A 14,606-nucleotide genomic window follows, 5' to 3' on the forward strand; every position below is an offset into this window, starting at 1 on the left:
TTTGAATTTTACCCAGGATGCGCAAAGTTAACGACGGTCCGTCTCGTCTAATTGGTCGAAACGTTCCATCATCTTCGAAACTTCCGCGATAAGGTTGATCCAAGTACGACAAACGGCGTTCTCTTCCTGCTTTCTCGAGGATCGATCGTCTGGCAGATGTCGGTCATCGATCGCGTCCGATCGTTGCGCAACAATCGGTTTTCGCCGAGATCGCGGGGAATCGCGCGTACACTCGCGGCGCGTTGTTACCTCAGTGTCAATGGCAGTGGATGATCCGCTCGTGGCGAGTGCACGTGATCGCGTGATCCAGCTCTCGCGCACGTGAACCTGATCTCGGCTCTTATCGCAGGGGAAATGGTTGACAAGAAGAAAGCGTGGCGAGCACGTTTTGCCAGAAACGATACATCGATCGATCGAACCGTTTATCGCGTATCGAATGGTTTCACGGCCGAGGACATCTTGGAGGGTAGTTTCCACTTCGAAAAATCCGAGTAGCCTAGTATCTCGATAATAGATTCATTTTACCAAGGAACGTTCGATAGAAATTCCAACAATTGCGATAGAATCACGCGAGGTTCTCGAAACTTCGGGTCCTCTTCGATCGAAAACATGTAGATAAGGAACGAATTGTAACAAATGTATAATACACGTAAGAAGAAGCTAACTACGATAATTATATCGCTCTTATATATTCGCGTGTACGGTTATTTACACGCAATAAACCATGCAATCTTAACTACCGCGGTCATGTAACGTTTGAATACGTAGGAATGCACAAGTTTACGTTAGGTTATATAAATCAGACGTTAATCGTGATACGTAGGAATTTCTTCAATGTTGCGAGCTAATTTTATGGAAAAAATTCTCACGTTACTTTCCCACGGATAGATATTTTTGAATATTCAGATATGCGAATACGTACGAATTTGAATTTTACTTTCACATCTGATTTTTATACTCGATGTTCGGGTCTCTGTTTGATTTCTCTGTGCGATTGCGATTGAAAAGGATTTTTCGATCGAGGAGAGTTTACCACTACCGAATACGACAGTGTTTAATCATTTTGCCTTGCGAAGATTTACCATAACGTCCGATTCGATAAGTTTGGCAGGAAGGTTCTTTTCCCTCCGTAGAATACAGTTATCGCTGCTATTTATTCATTCATTTAAATGGAATTCTCCGTTGCTCGCAATAAATTACAGATTTCTAAATTCCAAGATCGAGTTTACGAAAGGAATAGAAATAATCAAAACGACTGAAATAACGTCGACGAATCATCGGGAATTGACAAAGAATTTTGTGGCTAATCGATTCGCTCGATGGAACGTCTATGGAAGATGTCCCACTTCGAAATTCTCGGTGAATAACGGTCCGTTACATTGGAAACAATAACGAAAACTCGAGAGGCGAAAGAACGATTGCTCGTTGCATCGTTTCGAACGATTAACTCGCTCGTTACCGTCGTCGATGATCGTAAGGGGTTGATCCGGAGGAAACGTTGCGCAATATGTATTAGGTTTTACTTCATGCTCGGAGTATTTTATGCTCGGATTTAACGAACGTAAACGGATAGTCGGAATGCAGAACTTGTTTACTCTCGTGCGGAGTAGTTCGTTCGCAATAAAACGCGTGTTTGCATACACGATGACTCGTTCGATTGACCAGTTACTGCGGAACGTGACACGCAAAAGACGTACAATCGGAGTACGAACGAGAGATCGCGATTGTCGTTGCACTGTTCGATCGGAATCTTCCCTTTTGAAACGTGAACAATATATATGAAAGGACGCTAGTTGAAATCGACACGCGTTTCTCGGATAAATCACCGCAGACGATTTTCTCCGACGAGCAACGATCGAAAATGCGCGAATAACCGTCTATATTTATCGATACTCTTGTAACGAACGCGTTATCGATAAACGATAGAAATTAGTACCACTACCGATAATAATAATGGAGCCTTCGTTGCATCAAATTACGAATCGACAGGATGGTACAATGTACGTTGTTTGTACTAGACGCGGATGTATCGTAGGCAGCTGGAAAGAATAATCCTGAAAGAAATTACGCTTCGTATCGAGGCAGACGTTTCAATCGATCTTCGTCCGTGTCTGACGAAAATGGCGCGCTCTGTCCACATTCCCCTGCGCGCGAACCACGTTTCTCTCAATTGGCTCGCATTCTCGCGCGCGTTCTTTCAACTTACGATTAGGGTGGTTATGATCAAAGTTACGACGAAAGAAGGTAAACATTGCGCGGATTATCGAAATTTCTCAATCGCGTACGTATTCATTATCGTTGATCGTGGAATTGCAAGAGCGTGTTATTCCACGCGGCAGCAATTCCGTCAGCCGAGCAACAAGGTTACGAAATTCTCGTAAATATAAATCGCGAACGAGTCGCGAAACGTCAACCGTCGTGAAATGGAAAGGTAAACGATTCTTTTACGTGATCCAAATAACTGCTGCGTTACGCTGAAATCGACGCACGAAATATTATAATCGAGCGTCGCGACGATCTCGCGTTTGGAAAACGCTCTTTCGCGTGTTTCCGCGTAGATTGCCACTCGTTCGGCACGAAACAGGTTCGTGCCACCCGCGGAGCTTTTCAAAACAAAACAAATCGTCTAAAACGGACGTCGAAACAGTTACGGAACTTTTTCGATCGATTCGTTTGAAATGGAACTCGAGTTGACTGTTCTCTTTTCTCGATCACCGAACTGAAACCACGCGCAGGGAAAGCCAACAAATAGAGAAACAGGAGTACCTTAATCTCTTTGGACGTTAAGTCAGGTGACTAGCGATTGGTAGAATTCCGTGCGCGAAAACGAGAAAGACCCGAGAGAAAGGTGAAGCGAGTCAATCGCGGTCACGCGCATTTTCATTTCGCGCTTCTTTGAATAAGCGACCGCGAATTTTTGAACCGCAACTCGGGCCACTTTGTCGCAACCAACCAAACGATTTACTTACCGGGCTGTAATCTTTGCGGCTCTCTTCGCCACTGGAACTCGTGTCGACGAAATTAGTAAAAGAACAAACTGAGAAAAACTACTCCGGATTATTTCCTATTCTCGACTCGGGTTACGAATAAATTTACTTCCATCTTCTCGATTTATTTCCGCACGTTGAATAGCTTTCTTCTCGATGGTATCGTTACGGGATTCACTAAATCGCGAGATTGAGTAGCGTGGAAAGGACAAATGTTCGCTTTGCGAATGTTTCGAATTCACGACGGACAATTTTTTCTAAACGCTGAAAATTACTCGGTACAATATATGCACTTATATAGCTTTATCAACCGTTACGCGACTTTCTATTGTATTCTACTTTTACGCGTTATTCGGTTCTTTTCTTGCTTTATCTAATTTCGTTTTCCTCCCTTTTCATCGTGTACACTTTCTACCGGCAAAGTGTGCAACGAAGGTGTGAAATAAAAGAGATTAAAGAAAGAACGAAATATGAAATCGATAAGTACGGGAAACGACCAAGTGCGTAATTAATTCTTGGGTATATCGGGAGATAGATGCCACTGTCTGCACATTCGGTTTAACCTACTTAACTTGGGCGTTACGAAGACTACGTTAAAAATTCTGACGAATCAGAACAGCATACCCTCCAAAACTAAACCTTCGAGTTCCACCCTGTAGATCTTGATGCAGCAAAGAGACAGAGTCTATTTGGAATCTTCTACGAAACCCAATTCGCATACGTAATCACTTCGTAAGCCAAAACGAGTAAACACCGCGATCAGACAAAGGCATCCAGGAAAACGTTCAATTAACATCGCCACCAGTTCGGTAAATAGCTCGATCTACATTCTTAATTGCCTAACCGCACGGAAGATGCTGAAAGCGCTGCCGAGGAAGAAGGGGACCCTTTCCGAATAAACGTGACACAGAAACGAATAGGAAAGATGAGTCGATGCATTCTTCGCGACACAGATTCTGCTCCGAATCCCGTATCCTCGAAATCGTATCTATGCTACCGGAAGAACACCATCTTCCTTCGTTTCACCGCACACGGTGTTGGTGGTTCTCAGCTCGTACGTTATCTCGGTCCATCGTCACGCTTAACCTTAGCTGCGCGTAATCACTGTTAATCGGAGGATACTACGTGGCGAAAACGAGGTAATTATGTTCGATCTCGGGATTAAATTACCGGTGCTGTACAGAGAGGATCGTTTAGCTCGGCGACACGCGCGTGAAAGCTCGACGTCATAGATTTACACGCGTCGGATCATCGATCTGCTTCTCTCGCCCTCTCTGTCTCTCTTCTCTGGTCGATTTAATGAATTACAGTCGTTGGAAAGGGAACGTGCTGCGCTATCGGGCAACAGGTATCGGCCAGACCACCGTGAAACGATTTGTTCTCTCTGCGTGAACATAATTTAGCATCCCATGGTCATACGTTCGAGTAGCTGCGTATTTACACGCCGCGGTGTACATTAATTACGCGCAACTACTGGCTCGCGGCTAAGTCTTTATTTCCAACCCGCGATACATCATGTCTTAGGTTACTTAGTAACTATTGAAGATGAAAAGAGTCTTCCTTTCTTCTAGTATTATTAGATTTCTGCTTTTTTATTCTGCGTTTGCCGCGATTGAATTCACGAGGTAGTTACGGTAGATAACATTGTCCGATAAATTGAAAATCTTTTTCTGGCTTCCTGTCTGAAAGAATTAGAAAGTTCGAATTGATCTTCGAAAATAGAGAAGAGCTTCTCGAATATAGCGGTATAGAATTTATTAATTATATACGGTCCTAAATAGTTATAAATAAAAGTTAAAATTTAAGAAAATACCGATGTGTGTAGTTTCTGTACTCTGATTTTGCATTTTTACGAAAAGTTCGTTAGCTAGGACGAGATTACTCGAAATACTCGCAAGCGAATTTACTTTATATAACTTTCATACATTCTTACACGTTACAAAATTTTTCGATATCGTAATAAAATATTCTAAATTCGCAGCCAATTAGCTCGGCATTACCCGCGACGAAGAATCATCGTTCGTCGCGAGTAACACCGATTACCAGGTCTCACCGCGTGGAGGTTGCTGCGAGTGGAGACCCAGAGGGAGATAGATGGAATCGAAGTTCCATCGATCTCCCTCGACGCGCAATACAAACTAAATTACTAAACCGGGAAGATGGAAGGACTCAAAGTTCCTTCTATCTCCAGGTTTAGTTCTGCCGAGCAATTACATTATGGAAAAATTAGGCAAAATTGGGAAATACGCGACGCGAACCGTGCAGTTGGTCCTACTAGGTCAGTCCCGTTTCCCCTCGTTGGGCCCGATTGTCGAGGGAAATGCGCGACGCCTCCACTCCTCCTCGGAGGAGGAGTGCCCCGTTTCTCTCAACTCCGTGTCAGCACACGCAGACCGTGGACCCGACTGTTGAAGCTTTACGAAGAGAGGGTCTTATCCTGGAGGCTTCCACAGGGACCGGCATGGATACCTGCCCCTGTGTTCACTTCAAATCTCCCGAGAAGCGCACACACCGGAAGAGACGACGACTGACCGTTCGGACCACCTACACGGCCGGTCACTTGCTTATGCAACAAGCAGAGGTGGCCGGACTATGAAACGAGGAAGCGAGCAAAAATAAGCTAAAGATTCGATAATTGCTCGGCAGATCACATATACTCGTACACGGTGGCCTTAAAACTAACTTAGTCTAAACTTAAAATTAAAGATCCAGCGATGGGTGGGACGAATGAGTCCTCTTGAGTGTTCTTTTGCCGATGTATCTAGCTAAGGTGGCCAAATTAAATTTACAATACATATTAAACAAATCAAGACACGATCAAAAAATGAATACAGTATATGTAGGTTCACGGGTACATACAATTGTGTATTAAGAAAGAAAATAAACATGGAAAAACAAGTAGAAATCAAAATTGGTTAGTAAATACATGTGTATAGGAACAAGTAAATTAAATGAAAAAAAAATGAAAATAAAAAGAAATAGAGACTGGTCGCCAGTACTGACCACCGCCTATCAGCGATCAGTACCGGTTACCAAGGGGTCAATCGGTGTCCATGGTGGTCCGTGGAGGGTCCAGGTACCTAAAACCGAGAGATCCGTCCACCTCGGAGGCTCCCTGTAAAATGAAATTTTCGAAAACCGGCGGGTGTCTTTATACCCTCGCGGAAGGTGACTTTCCCCTGCTTCGATTTCCTTTGTTCGATCTAAACGAATATTTCAACAAATTGAACGGTTCGCGTCGCGTATTTCCCAATTTTGCCTAATTTTTCCATAATGCAATTACTCGGCAGAACTTTTAAGCCATTCTTTATATCAGAATATCGTTAATAATTGTTTAAACTATGGTCCTACCACGGTTGTTAAGAATTACCATAAATAAACATCGAGATATTGCGAAATTTAATTTGGCCACCTTAGCTAGGTACATCGGAATACGAAGACGACGAAAACGAAAACTTTAAGTTTAAACTAAGTTAGTTTTAAGGCCACCGTGTACGACTATCTGTGATCTGCCGTGCAATTATACAATCTTTAGTTTATTTTTGCACGCTTCCTCGTTTCATAGTCCGGCCACCTCTGCTTGTTGCATAAGCAAGTGACCGGCCGTGTAGCTGGTCCGAAAGGTCAATCGCCATCTCTTCCGGCGCGTCCGCTTCTCGGGTGAACACGAAGTGAACACAGGGGCAGCTATCCATACCGGTTCCTGTGGAAGTCTCCAGGATAAGACCCTCTCTTCGTAAAGCTTCAACAGTCGGGTCCATGGTCTGCGTCTGCTGACACGGAGTTGAGAGAAACGGGGCACTCCTCCTCTGAGGAGGAGCTAGTAGGGCCAACTGCACGGTTCACGTCGCGACTTTCCCAATTTTGCCTAATTTTGTCCATATTGTAATTGTTCGGCAGAACTAAACCTGGAGATACAAGGAACTTTGAGTCCTTCTATCTTCCCGGTTTAGTAATTTAGTTTGTATTGCGCGTCGAGGGAGATCGATGGAACTTCGATTCCATCTATCTCCCTCTGGGTCTCCACTCGCAGCAACCTCCACGCGGTGAGACCTGGTAATCGGTGTTACTCGCGACGAACGATAATTCTTCGTCGCGGGTAATGCCGAGCTAATTGGCTGCGAATTTAGAACATTTTATTACGATATCGAAACTTTTTGTAACGTGTAAGAATGTATAAAAATTATATGAAGTAAAATCGCTGCGAATATTTCGAGTAATTTCGTCCCAGGTAACGAACTTTTCGTAAAAATGCAAAATCAGTGTACAGAAACTACACGTATCGGTATTTTCTTAAACTTTAACGTTCATTTATAACTATTTAGGACCAAATATAATTAATAAATTATATTCGGGAAGCTCTTCTCTATTTTCGAAGATCAATTCGATCTTTGTAATTCTTTTACTTTGCATGTGATATCTCATTTTTCTCGAAAACCCTGAGTTTTTCAAAGACTCGTGTTTCTCTAAAACTGGAGAGATACTGACTCGCTCCAATAGTTTCTCCGTTAATCTATCGTTTTGTAATTTCTTCCCCTATATAAACGAACCTCGGAACAGAGAAGACGAATCAAATTTCGTATACCTCCCTTTCATTGTGATACAGTCCACTCTCTTAACCAATGACACAAGAAAAGACATCGCCGTGGTCCATAAAATGTGGAGAGCGTAATTTTTGTGAAAGGAATGTGAACCACGATGAGAAATTTATTCCACGTCGACTGTCAAAATAAAGATTTGTGTTCGCGGCACGGTGGTGATCGTTATCGATGTTTTATCGTTCTATGCGCATCTTGAAAACCGACCCATCGCGATTTCAGCGCGGAACGTCATCTTAATTATAAAATATATTCTCGCTGGTTGTTCGCGGCGAAATCCCTTAATCCTCTCAGTAAATTGGAATTTCGTAATCTTGCGGCGACTTCTTCCCCGTAATGGACATTCGGTATTTGTTTTCTCCGTTAACCGGACAGTCCCAATATAGTCCGTAGACGAGAATACAAACTCTGGACAGGATTTGGAGTCGTTCGCTGCTCGTTCGTGGTGACCGGTGTCCAAAGAAGAGAAATTTCGTACTCACTCGGTATTCGGCCGCGAGAATTCTCCGCGCGGGGCGTGTGCAACACGCACTAGACAAAATGCATCTTACTCGTTCATAGTTTTTCATTTCTCCGTTTTGCTGCAACTTTTCATTGTTGCAATCGCCTCTAAACTTTCATCGGACTCGACCTATTTTCTCATCAGTTTCTGTTCTTTTTGATCGTATGGTAGAAATGCTCATAAATAAACGAAGAAAATAAACAACAGGAATGCAGTTTCATACAAGCATACATTATACAAAATTTCAATTTCCATTAGACAATTTTAATATTCTGATCGTTGTTTTGCTTAAATTCGTCACGTGTTTGCGTTACAATTTTGATTTTACTAATTGTTCTTAGTAGATCTTAGTTCAAGTTGGCATTGTCTCGCTTATTATTTTTAAACGTTCCGCGACTGTGCAATATCTTCGATGTTAAGTTTTAAAACAGTCTGCGGACGTACTTTGCCATTGTACGAGTCATTCACCGTACGAAAATATACACTATGCGCCCGGTAAAGACGTACGATGATAATAATAATAGTTGCGAGCTAGGGGACACCGCGCGGTTTTGCAACGGGAATTTATTAACGGTCGTTTCGCGCGTACGCGAAATGCTATTTGCCTCCGCGACGTCAAGATGAAAACTAGCGAGAGAAACGAACGATGAGGTTGCGCGTGGATAGATGACCCCTGGGCCTTTCTTTTCTGTGTTACGAATTTAGTACAAGCTCTCGGGATCGTTGCGATTTCTCCGAGTCAATCACGAACCGCGCGAAGGATAGCGAGTAGATCGAGACTGTGAGCCTCGCGCGTTGCAACCGATGTTTACTTCGAGACTCGTTGCACGCGTGTGCAAGATGCATTTGACAGACGATTCGAAGCTGCGCTGCTTTGTAAAACTCGCTAAATTACCCGTCGTATACGCGTATATTCGCTGTTTACGATAAGATTGCTCGATTTCAAGCAGAAGCGATCGAGTAATTACAGTTTGGACGTTTTAAAGTGGTCGATAATCCCGATATTAATGCAGATCGATAGTTTGCATTATGCATGCAGAGCAATCACCCCTTCTCTTAAAAATTCATCGATAGACTTTCGATAACTAGCTACTGTTTAACGCGTTTCTTTATTTTTTTCTATATTACGAGATACTAAATATGGAGGTGTAAACATTTCTGCTTACATCATTGCTCGTTTCTTATACCAATGAGTGCGTAATAAACGCTAAATCGGTCAAGAGTGGATAGCAAGACCGTATTCACCCAGATGATCGATTATACATCGTCTTTGAAGGTTTTCGAAAGTACGGTTTCTTTTTCGAGTTCGACAATCGTGGATAGATTTGTATTGGATCGTTCGGAAAGTGATTTCGTTTTCCAAAATGGAGAATATATGATTTAATAAACTGTTTTGTACACTCTAAAAAAATCTTGTTTCATTTTCACCAAAAAAAAAAAAACGAAATGACTTTTCGAACAACCCAATAATTTTCGCGTTCAACAATCGTGAATAGAATTATAATTCTTGCGTTCAATTGTCAGACTGTTTGCGCGATTATCAATATCCTATTTCGTTCGTCTGTAAGCGAAAAATTGGACATACTTCACGATTCAATATGGCAATATCTCGTACACGGATGTTGCAATTCCGATTACTCGCATCCTCTGGAATAATTACGTTAATTAATTTCACGCGTCTACGTTTTCGATTTCGAACCTTATTTCATTCGACGATTCTCGGCGTTTGTACAGTCGATAAAAATACGGTGACAGAAATTAATGATAAAATATCGCAAGAGAAAGGACATTGGAAAGCAACGAGTTCGAGTCAATGGATAATCACCGATCGACAAACGACGTTAGATCGTTACGTAGAGAAATGAATATTTCGCTTCTGCGTCGATTACGTGGAAAACATTGCAAATTGGACACCGATCGGCCGCGTATTATTTCGCGCTATCTAAAATAGACACGTTACACTAATCCAATATGGAATCCACTTTAAAAATAACGAAGTGGCACGAAGGAACAGTTTCGCGGTGAAATTGCAACATGTGGTGAATGATACGTGCTTACGAACGCTCGACCAAAAAAGGGTAAATCCAGGTTAATGAAAACATGCGCCGGAAACTACGAATCGGTTTAATTCGCTCGAGAACGAAGTTGCGTTATTCTCGGACCGCTTTATTCGTAATTTCCCCTCGCGCGATAAACAGTAATTCACGAACGTGCAATTTCTTTTAAGATCGGGCCATTGCCACCTAATTAAGGCCGGTGCAAACGACTCGTCGTCACGAAATTTCTCGACTGACTCCCGTAGACACCGTCACGAGTGAAATACCCTCGTATTTCCTCCAGCTCGCTACTTTGCGACGCGATTTATCCGCTCGTTGGATTGAATGCTCCACGCGAGAGAAGCTGTCCGAATGACCAGACAGAGCTCGTTCATCACGAGCTAATAGCTTTCGTTGACCGGCTGGTACGGTGGAAGTATCCCTCGTGTCATGTGGAAAACCGGTAATTGAAAAGTAGCTGCTAAGTTTATCACCTCGACTTCTCTACATTGTTCCCTCGGTAATCGTTTCGTTCGATTTCTTTCCGATCCGGTGCTCGTAAATCGCCGATACGTTACGTTTCGTTTCCTCGTTCCACGACGCGGGAACAAATTTGTCGAGCGTAATTATTCCTTACGGCAAAATTGAATTCTACGGGAGCGACAAAGTGGATAACTTTTTATTTTTCTTTTACATATCCGTTCGGGGATATCCCTTCTCGTGATACTTTTACGAGAAGTAACTTTAAGTTCGTCTAATGATCGATGATCATTCCGCGTATAAAATGTCAAATTTCGTCGTTCGAAGAACCACTTGCCATTTCGTTTCGAAATTCGAGATTTTTATATTTGTATATAGATATTTGTGTACGTATATTTCGGTAGAATTCTACGATAATACGATATCTCTTGTGTCGTGATATTGATTTTGACTCGCATTGGCTCTTTTTACGCGTAAATAAAGAATCAACGCGCAGGACGGTTAAAAATTGTTTTTATTCATCGGATCGTTACAATTTCGAGATACGTTGTATACGAAGGGAAACGAAGTCGGTCGCGGCCACCTGATTCGTCGGGATATCGAGATGCTCGGTTGATTCGTTTGATGAAAGGTTTCGTGTCGGTTCGTCGTTGATCCCTCGAGCGATTACCGATCACGGTAATTGTGCCACTTCTGCTTTGTCTTTCTTTTCCCCTCGCTTCGCAGGTGAAACGTTCGCGCGCGGACCAACCATAGTTTTGGATCGTTTCGGATCGGTCGAAACACTCGTCTGGTGGATTCGGGACTGATTTTTACTTTCGTCGCGACGTGTGTATAGATTTGAAGCGTAATCGTTGCGCAATCGATGGCAAAACGTTTGATCGTTATCGCGGCTTGTAGCGCATCGAGGAGCAACGCCCGCGAAATGTCCTTGCCCGAGGCACCATTATTACCATAATATTTAACCGACGGTTCACCTTTACGGGTGTTATGTTCCACTTCTCTCGAAAGTAAGTAACTTTAAAATCATTTTACGACTCGTTGTAAAGTTAACGTCGAACGGTGTTTTACGAGCGTCGTTCAAATCCAGTAACTCGTTCCGCGCAATTGCTAAATAATCGATGCGTTCACGAAGCGGTGACGGATCGCTTTAAAAGCGCTAATTTTTCTCCGAATAGGAGAAGAATAACGCAAACGGGGAAAAGTTTACCCGTTGCGTGGTGAAACATCATCTTTGTCCACGAGTTCATTGAATTTAAAGAAGGAAGATTGATTTTAACGGGATTTCGTAGACGAACGAAAAATGTTTCACCGCTGATCGATAATTCACAAGACGAGTATCAAGAGGTAAAAAGGCTTCTTTGTCTAGAAATTACCATTTTGGAAACCGAAATAATGTTTCTTATATAATTTCGTCGAAAGACCATGCTTTTTAAATGTCAAAGGTACGAAAGACAGATGACAGTGTCCATGTCAAACCCAAACGCGAAGATATTAGTAAACACGCCGGGAAACGGTAAAAAAATCGTTACATTCCTCAAAGACGTAAATGCACGAAACCTGTTCCAACAAACGGAACAAGTCGTTAATAATGATAAGCAGTCGATGTAGTTTAAACATGCGCAAAAAAGAAAGTTCATCCGGTATCTGTGAAATGTTTACGATCCATGGAACATTTCTATTGGAAATGATTTTAAAGGGCACGATAAATACGATATTTGTTTCAATTGACAATTTTTCAATAGTTTAATATTTTCCACTCGAGCGACCACAGAGAAAAGATTACTCCAAATTTAAACTTCTTAATTATTGAGTCTCTTTAATCGTAAGGACTGGAGGACCCAGTGAGGGAATTGCGATTTTTGTTGCCCAATATTTCGTAAACTATACGACCAAATGTGGGTCGACTATTTTTTAGTTCTTTGCGAACGTTAGTTAAAATCGCTGCATAAAGCGTTAAGTGGTCCCCTCGCAAATGAAACGACATTTCTGACGACCTTGTGCCTCTTTCGTCCACCGATTAACTCCCGATGCTAATACTCGACTTAGAAATACAAAACACAGTGTAAAAAAAAATCGAATGGACAAAAGGGAGTAAGATTCGTTAAAGCGGTACAACATTGTTACCAAGTAATTTAAACGCTGTCATTAACGACTACGAAACCGAGCACGCTGGTTTCTTTCACTTCTTTTCCGCTACGTACGAAACAGTTCGAAATGGAATTGGAACCGGTTCATACGCAGATTTCAACCGGGAATGTAGATTTGAGCAATCGGTCGATCCCTTGCGCAAGTGACATACAACGGAATGGACTAATCGCTCGAGAAAACAGAACTCGATAGGTGTTTCCACGAGAACGGTAATTGTTCCCGTTAAGACGTATTCTCAACTTCGTAAACGCTCTGTGCAGGATGCAATCGGTTGCTCTCTGTTCAGCACCTATCATTACTTCATCCGACCGATCAACATATTTTTATACTACGTGAAATCGGGTTTCTCCGAGCGACTTAATAATCGTTTTTCTTTCCCGGTTTTTCTTAATTCGTCGTTTTTTTTTTGTTTCGGAGTACCGAGAACCTCGACAACAGCGTTAGATTCGAAAACGAATTAGCGATCCGGTTTCATTATTCATGGTAATTCCTGTTGGAAATATTTATGCGAGTTTCGATCAACGACTTTTAAAAGCGATAAAACATTCGACGCCCGAGAACGTGGCTTCGTTCCTTCTTATTCGGGTGTTTCCTGGTGCTCCGTAGTTTGCTTCCGGTATTTAATTTTTAGATAATTCAATCGCGAATAGAACGTTACGAATCCTTAACAGAAGGTAATACACTTAACGGTTTCGTAACGATGGAAACTCTTCGTTGGAAAGTCGACTGTAGAATTTTGAAAAGTTAAACGACTGGTTATTGTTTCAGTTTCCTTTCCAATGAACGCGAACGGCACAGATCCGACCGATAGGATGTCCAACATCTACAACAACTCGGTCGTTCGGTTCTACGACCACGTATTCCACGATCTTTCCGGTAAGTAGCGGTAATTTTCACACGCTGACCCATCTTTCCAGCCCGTGGATTTTCTCTCCTTCGTGTCCGTCCTTGCTATTAAACGCGCTAATCGTTTCTCAGATCCGCGGACGAAGGACTGGTTCCTCATACCATCGCCCGTACCCGGTGCCACTATATTGATCGGATACCTGTACTTCTGTCTGTCATGGGGCCCGCGACAAATGGCACACAGGAAACCGTATCAGCTGAAGAACATTCTCGTCGTCTACAATTTCCTGCAGGTCCTACTCAGCCTCTGGTTGTTCTACGAGGGTCTGGACGGTGCCTGGCTGAAAAACTACAGCTGGAAATGCCAGTCGGTTGATTCCTCCTATTCACCGGAAGCACTCAGGGTATTTTTCATCTCCTTTTACCTTCTCACCGAATTCCCGCTTCCTGTGACGATATTCTTTCGTATCGTTCGACCTTCCCGATTTTTCGATACGTACGAAAATATTGCGATCGAAATGCACGTTTCCAGGTCGCCAGAGGGGTCTACGTATACTTCCTGGCAAAAATCTCCGAACTTCTGGACACGGTCTTCTTCGTTCTCCGGAAGAAAGAGAATCAAATCACGTTCCTCCATTTGTACCATCACACAGTGATGCCAATGGTGTCGTGGGGCGCGACTAAATACTACCCAGGAGGTCACGGCATATTCATAGGTATAACGCCCTCTTTCTTCGTAGCTTTCGATCAACCGAGTACAATTATACGACGTTGGTGATCTTCTTCGATGACGCGTGTTCCGTTTCGTTAAAGGGGTCATCAACAGTTTCGTGCACATCATCATGTACACGTACTACCTGCTGGCTGCCCTACTACCTCAATACCAAAAGTACCTGTGGTGGAAGAAGTACATTACGACGCTTCAAATGGTACGAATCGCAACCGCGGCAATTGAGACGATCAAACATTTCGTAAAGGGTCACTATTTTGCGCGATGAAAATTGCC

The 14,606-nt window shown here is 42.8% G+C and overlaps 1 protein-coding gene across 12 annotated transcripts in view; it reads left to right on the top strand.

Moving 5' to 3' along the window:
- Sit (stuck in traffic) overlaps positions 1 to 14,606 on the top strand; it is a 37,837-nt gene that overhangs the window by 19,131 nt on the left and 4,100 nt on the right. For 9 of the 12 annotated variants that reach the window (XM_076307259.1, XM_076307260.1, XM_076307268.1 and 6 more), the window contains 4 exons: positions 13,523 to 13,630; positions 13,733 to 14,004; positions 14,133 to 14,316; positions 14,414 to 14,529. In XM_076307259.1, coding sequence (XP_076163374.1) covers positions 13,534 to 13,630; positions 13,733 to 14,004; positions 14,133 to 14,316; positions 14,414 to 14,529 — 669 coding nt within the window. In that variant the 5' untranslated portion in view covers positions 13,523 to 13,533. Of the gene's footprint in view, positions 1 to 10,134; positions 10,587 to 11,938; positions 12,964 to 13,073; positions 13,429 to 13,522; positions 13,631 to 13,732; positions 14,005 to 14,132; positions 14,317 to 14,413; positions 14,530 to 14,606 lie in introns of those variants that run through there. The other 3 variants (XM_076307257.1, XM_076307265.1, XM_076307264.1) reach the window with 3 other exon arrangements.

Source organism: Ptiloglossa arizonensis, chromosome 3, assembly GCF_051014685.1.
Source record: "Ptiloglossa arizonensis isolate GNS036 chromosome 3, iyPtiAriz1_principal, whole genome shotgun sequence".
NCBI classification, from domain to species: Eukaryota; Metazoa; Arthropoda; class Insecta; order Hymenoptera; family Colletidae; genus Ptiloglossa; species Ptiloglossa arizonensis.